The sequence below is a fragment of the Myotis yumanensis genome, unplaced genomic scaffold (assembly GCF_028538775.1).
Source record: "Myotis yumanensis isolate MYYU_CA2020_CCGP unplaced genomic scaffold, mMyoYum1.0.hap1 SCAF_20, whole genome shotgun sequence".
Lineage (NCBI taxonomy): Eukaryota > Metazoa > Chordata > Mammalia > Chiroptera > Vespertilionidae > Myotis > Myotis yumanensis.
Genome location: NW_027223771.1, coordinates 14,213,603 through 14,238,506, shown reverse-complemented (window position 1 = coordinate 14,238,506; position 24,904 = coordinate 14,213,603). Strand labels below are relative to the sequence as shown.

General features: G+C 42.6%; 2 protein-coding genes across 2 annotated transcripts in view; both read right to left on the bottom strand.

The window, feature by feature from the left end:
* Nucleotides 1-301: 301 nt before the first annotated feature.
* Nucleotides 302-3,745, bottom strand: LOC138998582 (zinc finger protein 547-like). The gene is made up of 3 exons (XM_070400726.1): nt 3,640-3,745; nt 1,745-1,861; nt 302-942 (listed from the first exon to the last, which is right to left on the bottom strand). The coding sequence occupies exons 1-3, from the start codon at nt 3,743-3,745 to the stop codon at nt 302-304; spliced, it is 864 nt and encodes a 287-aa protein (XP_070256827.1).
* Nucleotides 3,746-8,049: 4,304 nt separating this feature from the next.
* The window catches only part of LOC138998581 (endophilin-A3-like), a 29,308-nt gene continuing 12,453 nt past the window's right edge, over nt 8,050-24,904 (bottom strand). The window contains exons 5-9 of the mRNA XM_070400725.1: nt 24,227-24,360; nt 16,488-16,646; nt 11,475-11,578; nt 10,295-10,401; nt 8,050-8,144 (exon numbers count right to left, since the gene is read on the bottom strand). Coding sequence (XP_070256826.1) covers nt 8,050-8,144; nt 10,295-10,401; nt 11,475-11,578; nt 16,488-16,646; nt 24,227-24,360 — 599 coding nt within the window. The remainder of the gene's footprint in view (nt 8,145-10,294; nt 10,402-11,474; nt 11,579-16,487; nt 16,647-24,226; nt 24,361-24,904) is intronic.

The following is a 24,904-nucleotide window of genomic DNA, read 5'->3' as shown; positions in this document are numbered from 1 at the left end:
CAGTTAGGGCCAACCGGCTGGCACACAGAGGCAGTGAGGGGCAATCAGGCCAGTGGGGGGGGGGCGGGGGGACAACCAGGCAGGCAGGCAGATATGCACTTAGGAGCCAGCGGTCCAGGATAAACCAGCAGTCGGACATCCCCCAAGGGGTCCCGGATTGGAGAGGGTGCAGTCTGGGCTGAGGGGACCCCCCCCCATGCATGAATTTCATGCATCGGGCCTCTAGAGTTTCTATAAAAGGAGTTGATATTCAGGTAAGAAAGTCCCAAAGTATCTCCTTTATAAAATATTCTCTGGACATTTAAGGCTTTTCTGCATTGTGAATTTTCAGATGTCTAACCAGGATATGTTTGTGGATAAAACATTTCCCACATACATTACACTCATATGACTTTTCTCCAGTGTGAACTCTGTGGTGTTGAATGAGGTTACAATTTTCACTGAAGAACTCCCCACAATCACTACACTGATATGGCTTTTCACCAGTGTGAACTCTTGCGGTTAAGGAGTTGAGTACTGTAACTGAAAGATTTCCCAGAGTCACCACATTGATACGGCTTTTCCCCAGTATGAAAACTTTTGTGGTTAAGGAGTTTACTATTGTACCTGAAAGATTTTCCACATTCACTACACTCATATGGTTTTTCTCCAGTGTGAACTCTATGGTGTTGGTTGAGGTTAGACCTATATCTGAAGGACTTCCCATAATCAGTACATTGATACAACTTTTCTCCACTGTGAACTCTCTGATGCTCAGTGAGAGTAGTGATTTGCTTAAATGACTTCCCACAATAACTGCAGTCATATGGCTTTTCTCCAGTGTGAACTCTGTGGTGTTGAATGAGGTTACAATTTTGACTGAAGGATGTCCCACATTCACTACATTGATACGACTTACCGCCAGTGTGAACTCTTTTGGGGTTAAGGAGTTGACTGTTGTACCTAAAAGATTTTCCACATTCACTACACTCATAAGGTTTTCCTCCAGAATGAACTTCTTGAAGTTCAATGAGATTACAGCTTATGCTTAATGACTTACTGCTATCAGTACACTCATATGGCTTTTTTCCAGTGTGGACTTTCTTTTGGGTAAAGAGGAGATTCTTATGCCTAAATGATTTCCCACATTCACTAACCTCAAAAGGTTTTTCGACAGTGTGAACTCTATGGTGTTCAGTGAGAGAAGAACTTTGATGAAAGGGCTTTCTACAATCATCACACTCAGGAATTTTTTCCAGTGTGAACTCTCATATGTCGATTGAGGTTAATGTTTAAAACCTCTTCCATATTCTTATACTCATATTTCACTTCGCCAGAGCAGACATCCTGGTGTTGAACAAATTTATGTCTGTAGCTTGCAGCATTTTTACGTTTGCCTTATTGGTGATTAGTAATTTTCCACTGAGAATTTCTGTGAAAACTCACTACCACTGTGAGGCTTCCTGTGCTAAGAGATGCCTGGGGCTGCAACAGCCCCGAGATGGCTGAGAAGTCTTTCCCAGGCTCACTAGTGGTTGAAGGCACTCCTGAGATGTAGAAGGTGCTCTTGCTCACAAACATGGCCCTGTCCATAGCTTCTTTCCAGGACTTGTCTCCACTGACATCCCTCTGTTGCTGGTGATGGTTTACATAGAAACAGAACCTCTAACACATGTGTAACTAAAGAAGGCTTTCTGTTCAAAGTATGCTGCTTGTGACTCAGTCAGGTGCAGAATATCTTTTAAAACTGAGAAACACCGCTTACAGAGATGGGTCGTCTGGGCTGGTGGAGCTGTCTTAGAAGCCATGAATTTTGCTTCCACTTGTACAGATACACTCTTATCAGAAAAGGCCTCTTCATCATACATTTTATGCCAACATCCTGAAACAGAAATATGGGGAGGAAATAAATGTTGACCTGTGACACGGGGATGTCCCATTACAAAAGTGTGTTGTACATATTACCTTGGCTTCATGCAAGTGGCTGAAAATAAAAGATTTGCAGGAAGTATTTATAGGATGCTGCTATGAAGTTCTGGGCTACTGAAGATCAAGAACAAGGTAGACCTCAAATGAAATATGGCACAAGCATGGCAAGCACCACATGGAACAGAAAAGGAATCACCTGCTCATTCTTCTGCTATCAGCATTCAGCAGAGCTTGTCTGCTGGTGACATGGGCAAGCTGTGCAAAATGTTGGTTACACCTTATTCCAAGTAAAATTTTAAAAATGAATAGCTTGTGTTTGAGTCTACTTAAGCAAATATGCACACCTCATAACACATGTGCAGGTCAATGTTGGAGAATACTGCAGAGAAAGCCTTGCAGGGGCCAGGTGATGCAAAAAAGCCAGAAGGTAAATGTAGCCAAAATCCAGTAAGTCACAGATGAAATGACAAGTCAGCAAAGTGTCATGTTTGGGAAAGAAAAGGTAAAAATGAGCTCTTACCAATGGCAGTTGCACCAAAACATTGTTGGAAACTAGCAGGTCCCTTGTATGATCTGAACATAGCCCTTATGTCATACTTTTCCCAGTTGACACTCAACAGGGCCAGATCTCCTCTGAAATCATCCTGCTGTTCACCCTATAAAAAAACCAGGGTTCTCCCTGCACTTTCTGCTGTACCAGTACATAAAACCTAAGTAATCCGAGTATTAATGAAATGCAACAGAGGTGAGCGGCCAGCACTGGGCCAGGGCAGCTCAGCATGCAATAGTATTTAGGAAAGAGAATATTACAAACAATGGAAGGAGAATATCACAATAACAGCCCATGGTTCATGTAAGTAAATACCATAACCAGGCTCAGGCAATCACCAATGACCCTTAGCTGGAGGGAGGGTGCAGAAGTGTAAGCCATGGATCTGGACATAGTCCAGTGATGGCGAACCTATGACACGCAAACTCATTTTTTTTGGTTGATTTTTCTTTGTTAAATGGCATTTAAATATATAAAATAAATATCAAAAATATAAATATTTGTTTTACTATGGTTGCAAATATCAAAAAATTTCTGTGACATGGCACCAGAGTTAAGTTAGGGTTTTTCAAAATGCTGACACGCTGAGCTCAAAAGGTTCGCCATCACTGATATAGTCACTCTCCCAGGAAGAGGAAGTTAAGGTGGGTCCCTTTAAACTGTCTGCAAGACTCGTGACTTCTACATACTTCCTGCACTCTCTGAGGCAATGGGTGTTAGGGGTATTTGATGAATCCATTGCTCAGGGTTCTCCACACAGCTCAGCATATGCATCCACAGCACATCTATATATATAAAAGCCAAAGCGACCATTATGACGGAATGACTGGAACTGGAATGACCGATCGACCAGTCACTATGATGCACACTGACCATCAGGGGGCAGATGCTCAATGCAGGAGCTGCCCTCTGGTGGTCAGTGCACTCCCAGAGCCAAACTCCCCCAGCCCCTTCTTGGGTACCTCACCCTGGCCAGCTGGCCCCTCAATAGGCCTCGATCGCTGGCCAAGCCGAGGAGCCCTACCCATGCACGAATACATGCACTGGGCCTCTAGTATTCCAATAATGTGGGGAAAATTAACAGATCCAATGGTTTGACTGTGAAAGAGAGGAAGTTATGTCTGGAGAATAAAGGAAGAGGGACCATCCCCTCAGGACACTAGAAAATGTGAAAATCTTACCTAAAAATGATATAAGTCCAAACATTTGCAGCATCACATTGCAGCATAGATGTCTCCGATCCTCATCAAGGAGCCCCCATTCCTTCTGAGAGAAGGCAATGGCCATGTTATCAAAATTCATATCCTGTTATAATGGGGACAGTTCAGCCCATGATCAGCATCTCTCCTATGATTTTCTGTTCATCATACTGCCCACCCTATACATCCATCCTTCCCCTCTACTACCTTTATCAGAGTAGGTACCACGCCTTAGTCCAATCAAAGTAACTCTCTCCTTATATGCCAACTGATACCACATCTACCCACAACAATAAAGTTTGATGATCAAATAAAAGGTATCTGAATCCTGGGCCTCACATGTAGGTCACACAGCCTCTTCTCAATACAGCTGAGGGAGAAATGTTGGCCATAAAGAGAGTGTGATTGATTTGACACTGGTCTTATCAGGCATTCCCCATGTAGTGTCCCAGAAAAGTATGGGATCACACTTCACTCTTTGGAACTGAATCCTAGGATGCTGAGTCCATCACCTTTCACTAACAGTCACATAATTCTTCGAAACACACTCCTCTCACACAGCCTCTTTCCCAGAGTTACAATTTCAAAAATAACACCCATATGCCTTGTTGTGGCCAGGATTTTTCCTAATCACCTTCTTTTCCAAAATTCTAACTCACCACTTTATAATGTATTCTCTCCTTCCCGCTGCCTTCCCTATACCAGTAAGGATTTTCAAGCCCAGGAGACACTGATGTATGCTATCGTGTTCCTAATGATCACTGTATCTGTAGCTGGACAAGTGGAATGAAAAGTTAACTAGAAGAGGACGTTCTGCCAACAAAAGGCAGGAGCCTGCAAGCAGGCCACATCAGAACAAAGTCTTGCACGCAAGACTTATTGTTTCAGAGGCAGAATTTCCTTGACATGATAAATAGTCCATGAGGGCATGGAAAGCCAGGGAGGGTACACTGCTGCAGGTGGAAAGGGTCTTTGTATAACATAGGGAATTAATATTGTAATGTATAACTTAGCTCTGATGATCTCATAAGCATGCCTGTTAATCATTGTCACTTGCTGTACTCCATTGCTGTTTGCTGTACTCCCCAAATAAAAGCCATGAGGGCTTTGGGGGCTTGGCTACTTGCCTGACTAGCGGTAGCCCTCTGCTTCTCTAAACTTAATCCTGTACGCCAAGCTCATCTCAGCGTCACCGTTCACAAAGAATATCAACAAATGGCGCCCGAACAGAACAGGGACCCAAAGGTGAGTAATTGGGATCAGGCAGGACCGAAAGGGAGATGCCAGCGCAGAGTACTTGAAACTTTCAGCAATAGACGCAGAGTCATGGGAAATAACCCGTCATTACAGAGTCAATATATCACTGTCTTGCGATCATTATTAAAGAGCTCAGAGGTAAAAATGAAGGATGAGGCTTTTAAAAAATTGTTTAAGGTAGTCCAGCAGCACTGTTGTTGGTTTAACTCAGAAGGAAAACAGCAGTTAAATCTTAAGTTGTGGAAACAAGTTGGAAAGTCATTAAGGCGGGCTCATCAACAGAGAAATGCTATAGAGGCTGATGTATGGGCTATTTTTAATTTAGTAACGTTAGCTTTACAGCCTTTTCAGTCTGATTCTGAAGATTATGAAGAAATTCCTTTGAGGTCGAGAAGTGCTGCACCAGGAGCTGGGTGTTTAAGTCCTGAGCCTCTCCCTCCTGAGAAATTGCTACCCCCTGAGCCACTCCTGGTTGCGGTCACAGAACCGAGGGAGTCAAGAAAGGGACAGAAAATTAGCTGTCAAAATAAATTAGAAGGTTATGAAAGAATAGCCTCAGCCAGCGATTCAGAGCTGGATGTTTCATTTTCCCCTGAGACGGATGGTGATATTTACACTCGCCTTAAGTTAAGGGAAAGAAAGAGAATAAAAGTCCTCAGGAGTTGGCTGCACCACCGCCGCAGCTGCCGAAAAGTGAAAGTAAAAGAGCACTAGCCATTAATCTGGTGTTAGAGGCTGAGCCTCCAACCCCCGCTCCTAAGGACACAAAGAGCTGCTAATGTTCAATACCCTCAAGGGTTAAATTTAAACAGATTATAAATTAATTAATTTATATATACATTATTAGTTATAATATATTATTATATATAATATAGTTATATATTATTATTAATTTTATATTAATTAATATAGAATTAATTTATACAGATTATAAATTAATTCCTTATGATTAGAATACAATAGCTAAGGCAGTATTAGCCCCAGGGCAATATCTGCAATTTAAATCCTGGTGGTGGGAAGAAGCCAGGAGAGTGGCGATGATTAACACCCAACAAAATCCACCTGGATCTAATTTTGACCAGTTAACAGGAACTGGGAAACATAGTAGCTTACAGCAACAGGTGCTGTTAGAGGATGCTGTTATGGTACAGATTAGAGCTTGTTGCTTAAAGGCTTGGTCAAAAATGGAGGAGACCGGCACCCTGGCCCAATCATTTTCTAAAGTTATACAAATAATACTAATATAATAATAATGATAATAATAATCTTATTAAAATATTATATAAATAATTAATAATAATAATAATCTTCTTGCTGATGCATTAAAAACTACAATTCCCATCCTGTTAAATGCTATGGATGTGGGAAAGTGGGACATATAAAAAAGGATTGTAGGAAGGCAAAAGTCTCACAAGGGGAAGCCAAACGTGCTCCCAAGTTATGCCCTAAGTGTAAGAGAGGACAATACTGGGCTCGTGAATGCCGGTCTGTTAAAGATAAAGACGGCAACCCATTAACACCCGTGCAGTCGGGAAACTAGATTCGGGGCTCAGCTCGAGGCCCGGAGAAAAAGAATATGGGCAGAAAGAAGGGCCTAGCTTCAGGCCCTGAGAAAAAGAATACGAGCAGAAAGAAGGGGTACAGAAAATATCCACCGGGGTTTATGGACCTTTACCCAAGGAAACAGTAGGATTGCTACTGGGAAGAAGTAGTCTATATAAAGGCTAGAAAAAAAAATGGCACAGTTATTATTACTTCCCTATAAACAAATAGGGCATACAGCACCAGTTAAGCAAACTGGGAGATTTGGTAGCACGGGAAAAAGGTTTTTTAGCATACAGTCTTAGGAGGCCAAAGACCTTAATTTTCACAGTAATGTTCCCAGAGGGAATAAAAATTATCAGCCTGGTGGATTCTGGGGCTGATGTAACTATAGTTTCTACTTTGCACTGGCCTCAATTGTGGCCGGTACACAAGGTGAATACAACCTTTACAGGTTGTAAACCTCACTGAAATTTTACAAAGCTCTAATGTACTTGAATGTCAGGGGCCTGAAGGATAAAAGGGCCAAATACAGCCATATGTCGCCTCCATTGCACTATCTTTGTGGGGAAAAGATCTTTTACAACAATAGGGGGCTACACTTACTTTACCTTCTTTACAGAAAGGCCATAGACAAATGATTTTTCAAGCTGGTGCTGGCACCAATGTTCAGGATCAAAATTTATAAAGGGGGCCACTACAAAGCATTTCACCCTACTATTAAAATGGAAAACAACTAAACCAGTATGGGTAGAGCAGTGGCCCCTAACAAGAGAGAAGTTAGAAGCTCTTCAAATCATTATTAAAGAACAGATACAACTAGGGCATATAGAAACTAGCTCTAGTCCATGGAATTCCCCTGTCTTTGTTATAAAGAAAAAATCAGGTAAATAGAGGATGCTTACTGATTTAAGATGGACTAATAAGATTATTGAGCCTATAGAACCTTTACAACCTGGAATTCCAAATCCAGCATTGAAGCCTTTGCTATAATGGGCAAACCCCGAGCCATTAAAACTAATAATGGCTCAGCATATTTATCAGGTAAGTGTCAACATTTTTTCCAGCAGTTTGATATTAAACATATTACAGGAATTCCTGGAAACAGTACAGGTCAAGCAATTATTGAACGGCAGAACCGCACCCTTAAGGAAATGCTGCAAAAACAAAAAGGGGGAAAGGAGCTGGTATCAGGCCAGACTCCCCGACGAAGATTATTAAGAGCTCTATTTACTTTAAATTTTTTAAATTTGAATACAGATGCAGCGTCAGCTGCTGAAATACATTGGGGACATAAAAAGGAGGTCCCGGTAGAACAACCGATCATGTACCAAGATATTACTACTAATCAATGGTGCCCAACTACTGTTTTAAGGTGGGGTCGAGGTTATACTTATGTTTCCACAGGAACTAAGAAGTTCTGGATTCCTGATAGAAGAATCAAGTTAAGGCATGGCGAACAAAAGGAAGTATAATGAAGTGGGACTGGAAAACCGGTTTGCACAGCTAACCATCCAGGGAGGACAAACAATTCGTGTACCGTTGCCTTGCACCCAAAACACCCCTCCACCTACATGGGGACAGGTGAAGCGCCTATGCCAGGAAGGGGAACGTCTTGTGGCTGCCCATGGAAGGCCCTGTAACTAATGACTCTAATTGGATAGCTGGACTTTTTGAAGATCGTGGGCCTATGAAACCAGAAGAAGAAGGAACAAAAATGAACAACTATTCGACAGGAGTTGCCAGAATGCCTGTGTGTCTGGGACTGGGTGATCATTATCTGCAATTGGGTTTTAAAGCCTGGTTGAGTGTGGCTAAAACACCACTAATCCTTGAAAGGACCAATCCAATGGAATCAAACTACCGGGGAAATATCTTGTTTTAATTGTACCTTATTAACTTGTGTAAATAACTCTGTATCTTTTAATCACAGTAGAGAGAGCTTGTATCTATTACAAGCCAGAATTGCTATAACAGTGACAGCTGCAGCAGCTGGGGTAGCATTACAGCGATCAGTCCAAACTCCTACTTTTGTTCAAGACTGGCATAAAGATTCAGAACAGTTATGGAATTCTCAACGGCATATTGATAGTAAAATCAATGAACAATTAGCCGACCTTGAACAATCAGTAGTTTTATTAGGGGACCAAATAGGCCCCCTAATAAAACTCTGTCATGATTATACGGGGACCAAATAGGTCCCCTAATAAATCTCTGTCATGATTCAAACCTGCAGCAATACTAAAAGGGGGGAAATTGTAGCTGGACAAGCGGGATGAAAAGTTAACTAGAAGAGGACGTTCTGCCAACAAAAGGCAGGAGCCTGCAAGCAGGCCACGTCAGAACAAAGTCTTGCAAGCAAGACTTATTGTTCAGAGGCAGAATTTCCTTGAGGTGATAAATAGTCCAAGAGGGCATGGAAAGCCAGGGAGGGTACACTGCTGCAGGTGGAAAGGGTCTTTGTGTAACATAGGAAATTAATAGTGTAAAGTATAACTTAGCTCTGATGATCTCATAAGCATGCCTGTTAATCATTGTCACTTGCTGTACTCCATTGTTATTTGCTGTACTCCCCAAATAAAAGCCATGAGAGCTTTGGGGGCTTGGCTACTTGCCTGCCTAGCGGTAGCTCTCTGCTTCTCTAAACTTAATCCTACACGCCAAGCTCATCTCAGCATCATCATTCACAAAGAACATCAACAGTATCTGCCCTCAACAACTGACAGGTGTGCACATCTATAACACCTAAGCTCTGGGCAGTGCATGTAGCATGACAATACACCCCTTTTCAGACAATTACACTAAAATTCCACATATTGACATCCAGTCAGCACCAAAAATGAATTCACCTTTCATTCACTCTTAAGTCAATTTCAGGGCCCTGTGACCATGAATTAGGGTACCCTCTACAACTGCACATCAGTCTTTTTACCACACCTCTCCCGCACCTGCACTCCAACAGCCCCAGCCACCATAACTATCTCCTTGACCTCCTAACTCATTACTCAGCATGTGTGGCTCAGAGAATGAATGCCTGGCAAATTCAAACTGGATGAAGTACTACCCCAACTCTGACAGTCCACACTCATAGAGGCAGCCTTGCATCCTGCTCCAAAGCCCTCCCTCCCTGATTGGTTTTTACTTCCACCTCACCTAATGAAATCACATCAGCTCACAGATATCCAGAGCCCACCTTCACTGGTGCTGCACTTGATGTCCCTTCATGAGTCCCAGCCTTCATAACTCAAGTCTCATAGCTTGTGTCCCTCTAACCCAGTGGTTCTCAACCTTGGCTGCACATTAGAATCACCTGGGAATCTTTTAAAAATCCTGATTTATGGGCCTCATCCTCCGGAAATTCTGTTTCTTTGTTACTAATGTTGTGGTCCCACCCCATAACAAAGAAACAGAATTTCCAGAGGATGAGGCCCAGAAATCAGGATTTTAAAAAGATTCCCAGGTGATTCTAATGTGCAGCCAAAGTTGAGAACCACTGCTCTAACCCATGCCCAGTGAGTCTTACAGATGACCAAGGCAACTGAGGTACCTACCCTTGACTGGAATTGAACCTGGGACCCTTCAGTTTGCAGACTGATGTTCTATCCACTGAGCCAAACTGGCCAGGGCCCTGCTGCTGGTTTTTAAAAATTGACATAAGTACCTGAACCCAGGAAGCAGGGTAAGGGGCATTCCCAGGGATGGTGGGATGGGTGGGGAAGAAGGAAATTCGGGGTGTCAGTGCCTTCAATGGCAGAGGAGCACGGGCCACACGCAGTGAGCACAGCCTTCTGGCAGAACCTCCCGCAGGGTGCACCTGGCCCCAGCGCGGGCATCTCACCTATGGACTTGGCTGAGGAGGTGGTGGAAAGGTTGAGTGAGTTGGGACACCTTCTCAGGGGCTGCGGCATGAAGTCATTTCTGCCCAGAGAGGAGGCAGCTGCGATTCTGTAACACACACACGTAGGAAGATGTGTCGGCTGAAGTCAAATAGCCTCCCACACACGCTGGCTCTGCCTTGAGGAGCCTACACACTGAGGGGTGTGACTTTTACATCCTGACTCTGGAGTAGCCCAAAGTGCTAGAGGTGACACCCCGAGTTGTTGCTGTTCAACCAGGTGTTGGAAGAGCATCTATTGCGAAGTTGGTCTTGGCAGTGGGCAGTCGTCACCTGGGAGTTAAGCTCCAGCAGGATCCTGCCAGTGGGAAGGGCTTACCTTCTTTGTGATTAACAGGATCCTGTCAGTGGGAGGGGCTTATGTCATGTGGGAGGAGCTTAGCTCATAAGGGAGGGGCATAATGCCTGTGTGACTAGCAGGACCCTGTCAGCGGGAGGGGCTTAACTCCTGAGTGACCAGCAGGATCCTGTCAGTGGGAGGGGCTTTCATTTTCTGTCTTTTTTCTCCCGGAAACAGAGACAGAAAATGAAATGCTGCCCCCGTGAGCTCCCAGTGACCACCCGACTACAGAGGGGACACCTTGCTGACCAGACACCACTTTTCCCTTTGTTAAAAGGGCGTTGATATAAGCCAAAACCCTTGCACATTTATTCATTATCCTAGGCCTGTATAAGACAATTTTCTGTTATCTAACCCCGGCCAAACAATAGGGTAGGTTTTTTGGTTCACCCCTCACTTTAATGCAGAGGGTTACCATGCATACTCCATTGGATATCACTCATTTTCAAAAAAGTCTAGAGCAGGCAGGCCGGCGTGGCTCAGCAGTTGAGCATCGACATATGAACCAGGCGGTCAGGGTTCGATTCCCCTTCAGGGCACATGCCCAGGTTACAGGCTCGATCCTCAGTGGGGGGCGTGCAGGAGGCAGCCAGTCCAAGATTCCACTCATCATTGATATTTCTCTCTCCCTCTCCCTTCCTTTCTGAAATCAATAACAATATATTTTTTTAAAAAAAGAATGGGACAATGGGATGGGGGAGTTGGAGAATCAGAAAGCCAGAGGGAGTGGTTCCCACTGGTTCTGATCCCACATCAGAAAGGGTGGGGGCAGGAGGCTCTTACCGCATCCTCAGCTTCCTCTGCAGTGGCTGCAGGATGTTGACTGACTGCTGGTGATACTCTAGAGCCGCCTGGATAAACAGCGCCAACTGGCCAACTTGCTCTACCTGCAGGGAAGGGGACGTTATCCCTGGCAGCCAGAGCCCGTGGGAGCCGGGGGCGGGACATGAGCCCAGGGACCAGGCCTTGCAGGGAAGCTGCATCAGCCTCAGCTCATTTAATATCACAAGGAGCAGGTGATCATCACGCAGGTCCAGGTGCATAGAGCTAGTGATGCCGGCCGCACATGTGTACATTGAGTTCTGATTATAAATGTGTTTTAATTCAATCAAACACTGATCAGCCCACGGAGAGGATATTCTCGGGAGATTTTCTTTTATGCTATAAAGTTCATCAACCTGAGAGCCTGGGGACCAAAGGGTCCCGGGTTCGATTCTGGTCAAGGGCACATGCCTTGGTTGCAGGCTCCTCCCCGGCCGGGCCCAGGTTGGTGCTCCTGCAAGAGGCAACCAATTGACTTTTCTCTCACGTGGATGTTTCTCTCTGTCTCTCCCTCTCTCTTTCACTCTCTCTAAAAATCAATGGGAAATATTCTTGGGCGAGGATTAACCAAAAATGAATGAATAAATAAAATAATGTTTCTTTAAAAAATTAAGGTTCATCATCCATCTGAAAGAGAGATCAAGCTTTTTCTATGACAAGGGAAACCAACACTGAGTGAATGAACGGTTCCCTTACTAAAGTGTCTCTTTGTGTCCTTTCTACTTAAGTCCAGTCAGGAGACTAAGTACATCCTGCTCTTCTCAGACAAGAGGGACCTAGTGCAGCACCCCCTGTAGGTTCTTGCCGCTATGACAGCCTTCTCTAAGACAAACAGCTGAAAGGAATAAACTCTAAAGATGGTGGCATCTCTCTTTCCCACCATCCAGACATTTGTGGAAGCTGTGACCAAACATCAATGGACACACAAAAAAATCACATCAGCCCAGGCGGCATGGTTCAGTGGTTGAGCATTGACCTAAGAACCAGGAGGTCAGGGTCCAATTCCCAGTCAAGGCACATGCCTGGGGTGCGGGCTTGCTCCCCAGTATGGGGCGTGCAGGAGGCAGCCGATCCATGATTCTCTCTCATCATTGATGTTTCTCTCCTTCTCCCTTCCTCTCTGAAATCACTAAAAATATAAATATATTTTAAAAAATCAAAAGGTTAAAAAAAAATCAAAAGGCCATGTGCCCCAAGGAAGCCGTGGAAATGCATCAGTTGGGGAGAGGAGTCTCTAGCAGGCCTGCCAGCTGCCCAGGTTCCCCACCTGTCCAAGGTGCTGCCATGGAAAAGAGGGGCTCACTGAGCTCATTTCTGGGGGCCACAGAGGCAAGCTCACTGGCTGGAGGTGCTGGGGGCCCCCAGCACAATCCCACACACTCCAAATCCAAATAAAGACACAAAACAAGACAAAACTCCACCCCCTTCCCCAGCTCCCCAGTGCCTCTGCATCACTTCCTTAGTCCTCTCACTCTTTGGCTGTGGGCAAAGCTGGCCCTGTGATTCACCCCGCAACACCCACTACAGACACGTCTGCCTCAGAGATCCAAAGTGGCTCCATTTGTGCCTTGGCCAGTTTGGCTCAGTGGATAGAGCATCAGCTTGTGGACTGAAGCGTCCCGGGTTTGATTCTGGTCAAGGGCACATGCCCGGGTTGCTGCCTCAATCCCCTATGGGTGTGCAGGAGACAGCTGATGAATGATTTCCTCTCATCATTGATGTTTCTCTCTCTCTCTCTCTCTCTCTCTCTCCCTCTCCCTTCTTCTCTGAAATCAATGAAAAATACATTACAAAGTGGCTCCATTTGGAGTCACAAACCACACTTTCTCTGCTACACGTTCACTTTCCTTACCCACTTAGACCATTTCAACCACGGATTCCCAGGGCAACTCAGACACACCAGTATTCGCATGTGAACAAGGAAACTGCACCACATACGTATGCCAAGTCCGTGGGGCAAAAGCACATGCTGGGCCTCAAGGTCAATACTCAATACACAAAACATAGACAGCCTGGACCCTGTGAAATCCTATGGATTTCTTCAGTTTCTGCCGGAAGCCGGTCCATCCTTGCTGCTTGACACAGTTGCTGCAGCGAACATCTGCACAGCATATGTTTCAAGGGACCTGGAGTATATGGCATACTGTTCTTAATATGTTTGCTCCCCTTCTTGGCGCTATGTGTTTTAACCAAGGTCACCTCTCCAAGAAAGGTTGTTTCCCCAGGTAGGGATTTTTCCCTGAAGTTAGGGAGGGAATAAAACCTTTTAACTAAGTGCCAGGCGGGTAGTTAATCACTTTAACTATGAACAATCACTCTTAAGCTACATAATCTTTATTCCCTGGAACGGAGATAAGAAATGCCCTAATCTTTGGAATAGAAATTGATAGGATTAAAATCAACTGGTATAAATACAGATGTAACAAGACAATAAAACACAGAACCTGGCTATGATGATTACCTGAATGCTGCCTCCGTGTCATTCCTTCTTCGCTGACTCTGTCCACACCTTTGGGAACCCCTGGACCTGCTGGGGCTGGACCCCAACATCTGGTGCCTGAACAGGGACCCTTAGGTAAGCCCCCCATTCTCCTAGGTTAGCCCCACTCTCGGGACAGATAGGACTCCACCAGGGTGCTGCAGACCCCCCTATAGAGGATAAGTAGGGTAAGAAGGTGGATAGTACAGAACTTAGATTGAGAAGATGTGCCATCCTGAGTCCAAAGAAAGAAGACTCTGTATTGATCTTTAGATTGAGAAGATGTGCCTTACTGAGTCTAAAGAAAAAAGACTCCGTATTGATCTTTTAACACATATGCTTGCTAGCAGAGGAGTTAAGGTTACGCCCAGTCAGATGGAACGTTTTATACAAGAAGTATGTCCATGCTTTTCTGAGGAAGGAAAGGTAAATGTAAAGGCATGGGAGAAGGTAGGCCCAAGGAGCCTCATCCTTAACCCCACTACAGCCTTTCCACCCCGGGAAAGTGCAGGATTGGCAACCTCTCCCTGGGGTGATAGATCAGGACTCGTAATATCAGAAAGTGCCAATCCTACTCTTAAAATGGATACAAGAGAGCATTTGGGGTTTTTCTTTTTAATGCCTGCTTTGGATTGAGCAAATGCATTTTACTTAGTTTTAACACATCAAAGTTAACTCTTGACACAAAAAGAAAAACTGACAATTTCATCAATATAAACCTTTTCTATAAAAAACAAAAAAGGGGGAGAATAATGTTATATGTTAGATTTTTTGGAAATACAATGCAGAGGGTTGTACAGCAGCCAAAAAGCATCGGGCCTCCTGTACAATAGCCTCTGCTGACTCAGACAGACCTCTATGTTTTGTGTACCCTGGTAGAAGGATACACAAACCAGACAGGCGTTTCATCACTGACTCTGTCCACACCTTTGGGAACCCCTGGACCTGCTGGGGTTGGACCCCAACAAGTTTCACCTCTTTGGCTCTGACACATACTTTTTTTTTTTAATGCATGAGTGGGGTTCCTTGGCTTGGTCAGTGATTGAGCCCACAGCCCAGATACGTGCCCTTGACCTGAATTGAACCCAGGATCCTTCAGTCTGCAGGTTGGCGCTCTATTCACTGGGCAACACTGGCCAGGGCTGACACATACTTTTCAACAAGTACAGTGCCTCAACCTCACATGATCACAGTAGACTGCCACCTCTGTCCTCAGGAAAGCAAATTTCTATTTTAACACCCACTTCGCAATATGTATGGCATTACAGAATGTGAAAAGGAATCATGGAAGACAACTAAATGAACATTCTTTTTGTTTTGTTGTTTTGAATCCTTATGTGAGGATATCTCTTCCATTGAATTTTAGAAAGTGGAAGAGAGAGAGAGAGAGAAACATTGATGTGAGAGAGACACATCGATTGGTTTGTCTTTGCACACGACCCAACCAGGGCTGGGGATCAAGCCTGCAACCAAGATACATGCTCTTGACCAGAATCAAACCTGGGACCCTTCAGTCCACAGGCCTATGCTCTTTTTATTGAGCCAAACCCACTAGGGCTAAATGAACATTCTTTGAAACACTATGGGGCTGAGATGGGCAGAGGGGACATAAGCAGCTCTTCTCTCTCATGTGGCTAAAATACAAGATTATGTCACAGAGAGATGCATTTGTCAGTAGTGACTTCCTCCCTTCCTGGCTGACATCAGGAAAGACATGCATCCTGGGACACTGTGCACACACATAGTAGGTGTTCAATGCAACCAGGGGAGAGGTGGTTACTAAGCTGAGTCTCTTGGCATGTGGAGGCCCCCAACAGTGCCCAGGCCACAAGCAGCCAGCTGTGTGTGGTGGCCTCTGCTTCCCAAAGCACACTTAGAATGAAATATCTGGACGTGGCCTGTGTGGATCAGTGGCTGAGTGCCAACCTAGGAACCAGGAGGTGACAGTTCAATTCCGGTCAGGGCACATGCCCGGGTTGTGGGCTCAATCCCCAGTAATGGGCGTGCAGGAGGCAGCTGATCCATGATTCTCTCTCATCATTGATGTTTCTCTCTTTCTCTGCCTTTCCCTCTGAAATCAATTAAATAGATCTATATATATAAAAGGCTAAGTGACTGACTGTAGGTCTGTCTGACTGACTGGCCAGTACATATGACATGCACTGGCAATTTAAAAATAAACGTTGACTTGCACATGCGCAATACATATAAAGCTCCTGCTGGCGCCAATCGCACATGTGTTTTAATTTTATAATACTATATTATATATACTATTTTGACATGTAATTTTTTGCAGTAACATAAGTACAGCATGAATCTTTCTTCTAATTAATTTCCTCTCAATGTACATGAATCCATGCACCCAGCCACCAGTACATAAATAAAAGGAATTTCTGGAAACTTTTATAACAACAAAGGCTCCCAGAGCTTCTCCTCAAACATACAGTTAATGTTTTCATTCCCAGGAGGGTATCCTGGTTGAGGTCAATACTTACGTCATTTTCTAAAAAATTAAACATGCATCTCTCCGCTATAGCCTTGGACTCCTCAAACTTTTCCATTGCTTGTGTGATCTCATTGTCGGGGATCTTTCCAACGTGCCTCCTTTTATAATCGTAGTCCAGGCGGCGGCCCTCCAGCCTCTTCAGGTGGTGCTGAGGGAGAGGAGACAGACCTGGAGCTGCTACCTTAGCAAGTGACACAGGGAGACCTGCCGCACCTCTACAAGAAAGGTCATTACTTTTTCTAGGCCTACATTTTAGGGGGCAAGGACCCAATTACTTTTCTTTTTGGTGGGCACCTCAGCATCTATTAGAGGCTTCTTTCACTATAAAATATCAAGGAATATTTATGAAATGAATGAATAGATGTATGTATGTATGTACGGATGGATGGATGGATGGGTGATAGCATAAATGGATGGATGGGCAGATGGATGATAGCATAAATGGATGGATGGATGGATAGATAGATGATAGCTTAAATGAATGGATGGATGGATGGATGGATGGATAGATGGGTAGATGATAGCATAAATAGATGGTTAGATGGGTGGATGGATGGATGGATGGATGGATGGATGGATAGATGGATAGATGGATGGATGATACCATAAATGGATGGGTGGATGATGGCATAAATGGATGGATGAATAGATAGATGGGTGGATGAATGGATGGATGCTAGCATAAATGGATGGATGAATGACAGATGATTGTCGATATGGTAGATAAGGCCACAGTATTGTCACTCAGATTCCATTTTCAAATTTCTTTACAGGACCCCTCACCAGCTCTGTTAATGTCTGTAATTTACAAACAAATTATCTATACCAAAAATAGGGATATGTCTTCTGGCACTACTGTTAAATCCTTAAGAAGTAGATGATAAAAACACATATCTCTAGTACCTTCTAGAGAAAACATGTCAAACTCCCAACCTGTGGGCGGCATGTGGCCCACAACAAATATTTTTGCAGACCAGCCAATATAAAGGTATGTAAGAAACGTTTTAATAAAAATATTGCAACTTAATTTTTACAATATCCTGTTATAGATCATTCTTTTTTTAAATTTCTTCATTGATTAAGGTATTACATATGTGTCCTATCCCCCCATATCCCCCCCAAAACCCCCGCTCATGCCCTCACCCCCCTGTTGTCTGTGTCCATTGGTTAGGCTTATATGCATGCATACAAGTCCTTTGGTTGATCTCTCACCCTTACCCCCACCCTCCCCTACTTTCCCTCTGAGGTTTGACAGTCTGATCAATGCTTCTCTGTCTCTTTATCTGTTTTTGTTCATCAGTTTATGTTGTTCATTATATTCCATAAATGAGTGAGATCATGTAATATTTACCTTTCTCTGACTGGCTTATTTCACTTAGCATAATACTCTCCAGTTCCATCCATGCTTTTGCAAATGGTAAGAATTCCTTCTTTTTTACAGCAGCATAGTATTCCATTGTGTAGATCTATTACAGTTTTCCAATCCACTCATCTGCTTATGGGCACTTAGGCTGTTTCCAAATTTTAGCTGTGGTAAATTGTGCTGCTATGAACATAGGGGTGCATATATCCTTTCTGACTGGTGTTTCTAGCTTCTTGGGATATATTCCTAGAAGTGGGATCATAGGGTCAAATGGGAGTTCCATTTTTAGTTTTTTGAGGAAGCTCCATACTGTTCTCCACTGTGGCTGTACCAGTCTACATTCCCACCAGCAGTGCATGAGGGTTCCTTTTTCTCCGCATCCTCGCCAACACTTGTTGTTTGTTGATTTGTTGATGACAGCCACTCTGACAGGTGTGAGATGGTACCTCACTGTCGTTTTGATTTGCATCTCTCGGATAATTAGTGACTTCGAGCATGTTTTCATATGTCTATTGGCCTTCCTTCTGTCTTCTTTCGAAAAGTATATATTTAGGTCCATTGCCATCTTTTGATTGGGTTATCTTCTTTTTGTTAGGTTGTATGAGTTCCCTATAAATGTTGGAGATAAAACCCTTATCAGTGATAACATTGGCAAATATGTTCTTCCATGCAGTGGGCTTTCTTGTTGTTTTGTTGATGGTTTTCCTTGCTGTGCAAAAGCTTTTTATTTTGATGTAGTCCCATTTGTTTATTTTCTCTTTAGTTTCCATTGCCCTAGGAGCAGTGTCAGTGAAGAAATTCCTTTGGCATATGTCTGAGATTTTGCTGCCTGTGGATTCCTCTAGTATTTTTATGGTTTCCCATGTTGTGTTTAAGTCTTTTATCCATTTTGAGTTTATTCTTGTGTATGGTGTAAGTTGGTGGTCTAATTTCATTTTTTTGCATGTATCGGTCCAATTTTCTAAACACCATTTATTGAAGAGAGTGTCTTGACTCCAATTGTATGCTCTTTCCTCCTTTGTTGAATATTAATTGGACATAGTGGTTTGGGTCAATTTCTGCGTTCTCTATTCTATTCCATTGTTCTATATGTCTGTTCTTGTGCCAGTACTAGGCTGTTTTGAGAATAGTGGTTTTGTAATACAGCTTGATATCTGATATTGAGATCGCACCTACTTTGTTGTTCTTTCTCAGGATTGCTGCAGCTATTCAGGGTCTTTTTTAATTCTAGATGAATTTTTGGAAAGTTTGTTCTAGGTCTGTGAAATATGCCAGTGGTATTTTAATGGGGATTGCATTGAATCTATAGATTGCTTTGGGTAGTATGGACATTTTGATGATGTTGATTCTACCCATCCATGAACACAGTATGTTCTTCCATCTGTTTATGTCTTCCTCTATCTCTTTTTTCAGTGTCCTGTAGTTTTTCGCATATAAGTCTTTTACCTCCTTAGTTAAGTTTATTCCTCGATATCTTAATTTTTTTGGTGCGATGGTAATTGGGATATTTATTTTAGTCTCTCTTTCTGTAAGTTCACTATTGGTGTATAGAAATGCCATAGATTTCTTGGCATTAATTTGGTATCCTGCTACATTGTCAAATTCATTTAAGTCTAATAATTTTTTGATGGAGTCTTTAGGGTTTTCTATGTACAGTATCATGTCATCTGCGAATAAGGACAGTTTTACTTCTTTTCCAATTTGGATGCCTTTTACTACTTCTTCTTGTCTCATCTCAAAGGCTAGTACTTCTAATACTATGTAGAACAGGAATGGTGAGAGTGGGTTTCCCTGTGTTGTTCCTGTTCCTAGGGGAAATGGTTTTAGTTTTTATCCATTGAGTATGATGTTGGCTGTGGGTTTTTCATATAAGGCTATTATTATGTTGAGGTATGATCCTTCTATTACCACCTTGCTGAGAGTTTTTTATCAAGAAAGGGTGTTGGATTTTGTCAAGTGCTTTTTCTGCATCAACTGATATGACTATGTGAATTTCATCTCTCAATTTGCTTATGTGTTGTATCACGTTTATTGATTTGTGAATATTGTACCATCCTTGCATCCCTGGGATAAATCCTACTTGGTCATGGTGTATGATCTTTCTGATGTACTGCTGGATCCGATTTGTTAGAATTTTATTGAGGATTTTGGCATCTAAGTTCATGAGGGATATTGGCCTATAATTATTTTTCATTGTGTTGTCTTTATCTGGTTTTGGTATTAGGGTAATGCTGACTTCATAGAATGAGCTTGGAAGTGTTCCTTCCTCTTGAATTTTTTGCAATAGTCTGAGAAGGATAGGTTTTAGTCCTTCCTTGAATGGTTGGTATAACTCCCCTGTGAAGCCATCTGGCCCCAGGCTTTTGTTTGCTGGGAACTTTTTGATGACTGCTTCAATTTCTTCCATAGTTATCAGCTTATTGAGATTTTTAGATTCTTCTTTATTGAGTTTTGGAAGGTTGTATTTTTCTAAGAATATGTCCATTTCCTCCAGGTTGTCTAGTTTGTTGGAGCAGAGTTCTTTATAGTATGTTTTAACAATCCTTTGTATTTCTGTGGGGTCTGTCGTTATTTCTCCTCTTTCATTTCTGATTTTGTTTATTTGGGTCCTCTCTCTTTGCTTCTTGGTGAGCCTGGCTAGAGGTTCATCAATCTTGTTTATCCTTTCAAAGAACCAGCTCTTGGTTTCATTGATTTTATGGATTGTTTTTTGGTCTCTATGTTATTTATTTCTCCTCTAATCTTTATTATCTCCTTCCTTCTGCTCATCTGGGCTTTTCTTGTTGCTCTCTTTCTAATTCTTTGAGTTGTAGAGTTAGATTATTTACTACTATTTTTTTCTTGTTTTTTGAGGTAGACCTGTAGAGCTATAAGCTTCCCTCTCAGGACTGCTTTCATTGTGTCCCGTAGAGTTATGATTGCTGTGTTTTTATTGTCATTAGTTTCCAGGATGTTTGTAATTTCTTCTTTGATCTCATTGGTAACCCAATCACTATTTAATAGCATGCTATTCAGCTTCCAAGTGTTTGAGTTTTTTGGATTGTTTTTATTATAGCTTATTTCTAATATCATGCCATTGTGGTATGAGAAGATGGTTGGTATGATTTCAATCTTCTTGAATTTGGGGAGACTTTGCTTGTGACCCAATATGTGGTCTGTTTTTGAAAATATCCCATGTACACTTGAGAAGAATGAATATACTGTGGCTTTGGGGTGAAATGTTCTGAACATATCAATTAAGTCCATCTGATCTAGTGAGTCATTTAGGATTGCTGTTTTCTGCTGATTTTTTGTCTAGAGGATTTATCCAGTGATGTCAGTGGTGTATTAAAGTCCCCTTTTATGATTGCATTGTTGTCAACCTCTCCCTTGATATGTTCCAGGAGTTTTTTTTATGTATTTGGGTGCTCTTGCATGGGGTTCATATATGTTTATCAGGGTTATATCCTCTTGTTGTATCGATCCCTTTAGTATTATGAAGTGGCCTTCCTTATCTCTTGTTATGGCCTTTACTTTGAGGTCTATTTTGTCAGATATAAGTATTGTTACCCTAGCTTTTTTTTCATTTCCATTTGACTGAAAGATATTTTTCCTTCCCTTCACTTTCAGTCTGTGTGAGTCCCTTGTTCTGAGGTGGGACTCTTGTAGACAGCATATATATGGTTCATGTTCTTTTATCCATTCAGCCACTCAATGTCTTTTGATTGGAGCATTTGTCCCTTTATGTTTAAAGTTATTATTGAAAGGTATTTGTTTGAAGTCATTTCTATTTTTGTGCCTGTGTTCTTTCTTACCTTTTTATTTCTTCTTTTTACAGATTCCCTTTAGCATTGCTGGCTTGGTAGTGATAAACTCCCTTAGCCTTTTTTGTCTGCGAAGCTCCTGATTTCCCCTTCAATTTTGATTGATAGTCTTGCTGGGTAGAGTATTCTTGGATTCAGTCCTTTGCTTTGCAACACCTGGTATACCTCCTTCCATTCCCTTCTAGCTTGATGTGTTTAGAAATCTGTGGCTGGGATGTCTGGATTCTTGGTGTCTGTGGGTCTGCAGCTGTGGTAGCAGGTCTCTGTCTCCAGTGGCTGCAAGGTCCTAGTTTGCATCTGAGACCAGACTTGGTGGTGCTGAGGCCAGGATCCTAGTCTCAAGCAGCTCTGTTTCTCAAGATGGCGTGGTCTCTGTGCCCATACTGGCCACCTTGGAGTGTCTGCGTTGGGAGTGGGGCTCCACCATCTAAGACTGCCTGGTTTGGCAGCCCCTTGGAAGACCTGCAGAATCTAACTGTCCTTAGCTCATACACACACACCACACACGTCCACATACTCCTCTATAGCTACCTTACACTCTTTCCCTCCCTACCTTCCTGCCGGTCACCATCTTCTCTGTCTTTTTTCTATAGATCATTTTTAATAATGAACTACAACGTTCACTAATGACTGATGGCTATCATCATGTTGCATTCATTTCTCTTATGTGGCTTATGTGCAGGTGCACCATTTCCCTCCACTAATACTAGCAGCGAATATTTTAGCAGCCGGTGGCCACATCCTTAGTCTTGGACTGACTTGTTTGGTGTGCACAACAGAAAATATCTCGCTTTTGGAGAACAAGAAAAATGGATTTATTTGCATTATGCTTATTCATTTGTGCAGATATTCAGTGTCTGGTAAGTCAATGTTCAAGAAAAAATATTAATTTTTATTAAAATGTTCTATTATTTTATGTGAGTGATGTCTCATTTATTTCAGCCCTTTGTATTCATCATGTCTCTATTGAAATAAACCTACATTTCTATGAATTTTTTTTTTTTTTTGCGTCCCACATACACTTAAATCTTTTTTATTTAGCCTGTGTTAGCTTTGAGCTTGACATGCTTGTTCTGGAGTACTTATACGTCTTTCATAAGGTTCCCCAACAATTTCAGAATGAATTAAGCAAACACCACAATGAATGAAGCACACACACCCTCTTGTGTGTGTGAGCTCCATGTGGCCATTTTAGAAAGCTTACCAAATATAAAATGAAGTCCTGGAAATTAATCACCATTTGTGCCATGTATCAAAAGAGGCAAGGAGGCCCAGCCGGTGTGACTCAGTGGTTGAGCATTGACCTAGGAAACAGGTCACAGTTTGATTCCTGGTGAGGGCACATGCCTGGGTTGTGGGCTCAATCCTAGTAGGGGGGTGCAGGAGGCAGTGGATCAATGATTTTCTCTCTCTCATCATTGATGTTTCTCTCTCTCTCTTAAATCAATAAAAATATATGTATTTTTAAAAGATGTAATGAGTATGTTTTGATTTTCATCATTGAAAACCCACTCCAGTTTTAGAATCATTTGCTGTGAACAATGGCTGTGGAAATACGTACCTTTAGCCTGGCTTCTTGCTGGCTTCAATAAGCCACAGGATAGCCCTAGCCCCGTGGTCGGCAAACTGCGGCTCACGAGCCACATGCATCTCTTTGGCCCCTTGAGTGTGGCTCTTCCAAAATACCACATGCGGGCGTGCACATACAGTGCGATTGAAACTTCATGGCTCATGTGCAGAAGTTGGTTTTCGGCCTGGGTGAGTCTATTTTGAAGAAGTACTATTGATATTTGGCTCTGTTGACTAATGAGTTTGCCGACCACTGCCCTAGCCAGTTTTGCTCAGTGGAGAGAGCGTTGGCTTTCGGATCTAAGGGTCCTGAGTTCCATTCTGGTCAAGGTTACATACCTTGGTTGTAGGCTCCTACCCAGCAGGGGTGCTGGTCAGGGTGAGAGCAGGAGACAACCAGTTGATGTGTTTTTTCTCACATCGATGCTTCTCTCCTTCTCTCTTCTAATTTCTCTGAAAACCAATGGAACAGCCTTAGCTGGTTTGGCTCAGTGGCTAGAGCACTGGCCTATGGACTGAAGGGTCCCAGGTTCAAATCCAGCCAAGGACACATGCCTGGATGGCAAGCTCACTCCCCAGTGGGGTGCATGCAGGAGGCAGCTGACTAATGATTCTCTCTCATCACTGATCTTTCTATCTCTCCCTCTCCCTTTCTCTCTGAAATCAATATAATATTTTAAAAAATAAAAAATCAATGGAACAAATATCCTTGCATGAGGATTAAAATAAATAAACACATTTACCATTAAACACACACACACACACACACACACACACGCACACGCACACACACACAGTTACAGGATAAAGGGTTCATGGCTCCTGGGGCTCCTGCCCAGGGGGCCAGGTGAACATCACTGAGTGATTATCTGTTTCACCGCCCACACTAAGATGATGCTTTCGCTGGGTCCCTACAGAGACACGTCTCCATGGTTTTAACTACAAACATCATTTTAAGTAGCAACACGGGGGTTTACAGCCAAGAAAACTTACTGAAATCTGTTTTAAATCTTCGTCTTGTACTAACTGGAGTGGATCAATAAAGGTTTCCTTGACGTTAATATCAAAGGATTCTTTCACTTCCGCCATCAGCTTCATAGCTTCTCCCATATCAGTCAGCGCGCTGCCTGGCACAGAAAAACAAATAAAAAGCGTTCATTCACAGAGCACCCGGAGGTTGGCGGCGCTATTCACTTCTTGCCCAAGGTATGTGGGTGATGGTTTATTTAACAAGGTCTTCACTTGGAAAAGAATAAAAACAAAAACTTTTTTTAAAACATATTTTTATGGATTTCAGAGAGTATAGGAGAGGCAGAGAGAAACATCAATGATGAGAATCATGGATTGGCTGCCCCGTGCACAGCCTCCACACAACCCCGGCATGTTCCCTGACTGGTAATCGAACCGTGACCTCCTGGTTCATAGGTCAAATCTTAACCTCTCAGTATAATAATTATAATAATTAAAATTCTTTTTTTCTTGAAATATTGTTTATTGCATGTAATATTATTACATTTAAGATCATTTTTCTTGAATAATTGGTGTTTATTGCATGTAACATTATGTTTAAAATCATTTTTTTCAAGATATTAATGTTTATTAAAGGTAACATTATTATATTTAAGATCGCTTTTGAGATATTAATGTTTATTGCATGTAACATTATTATAT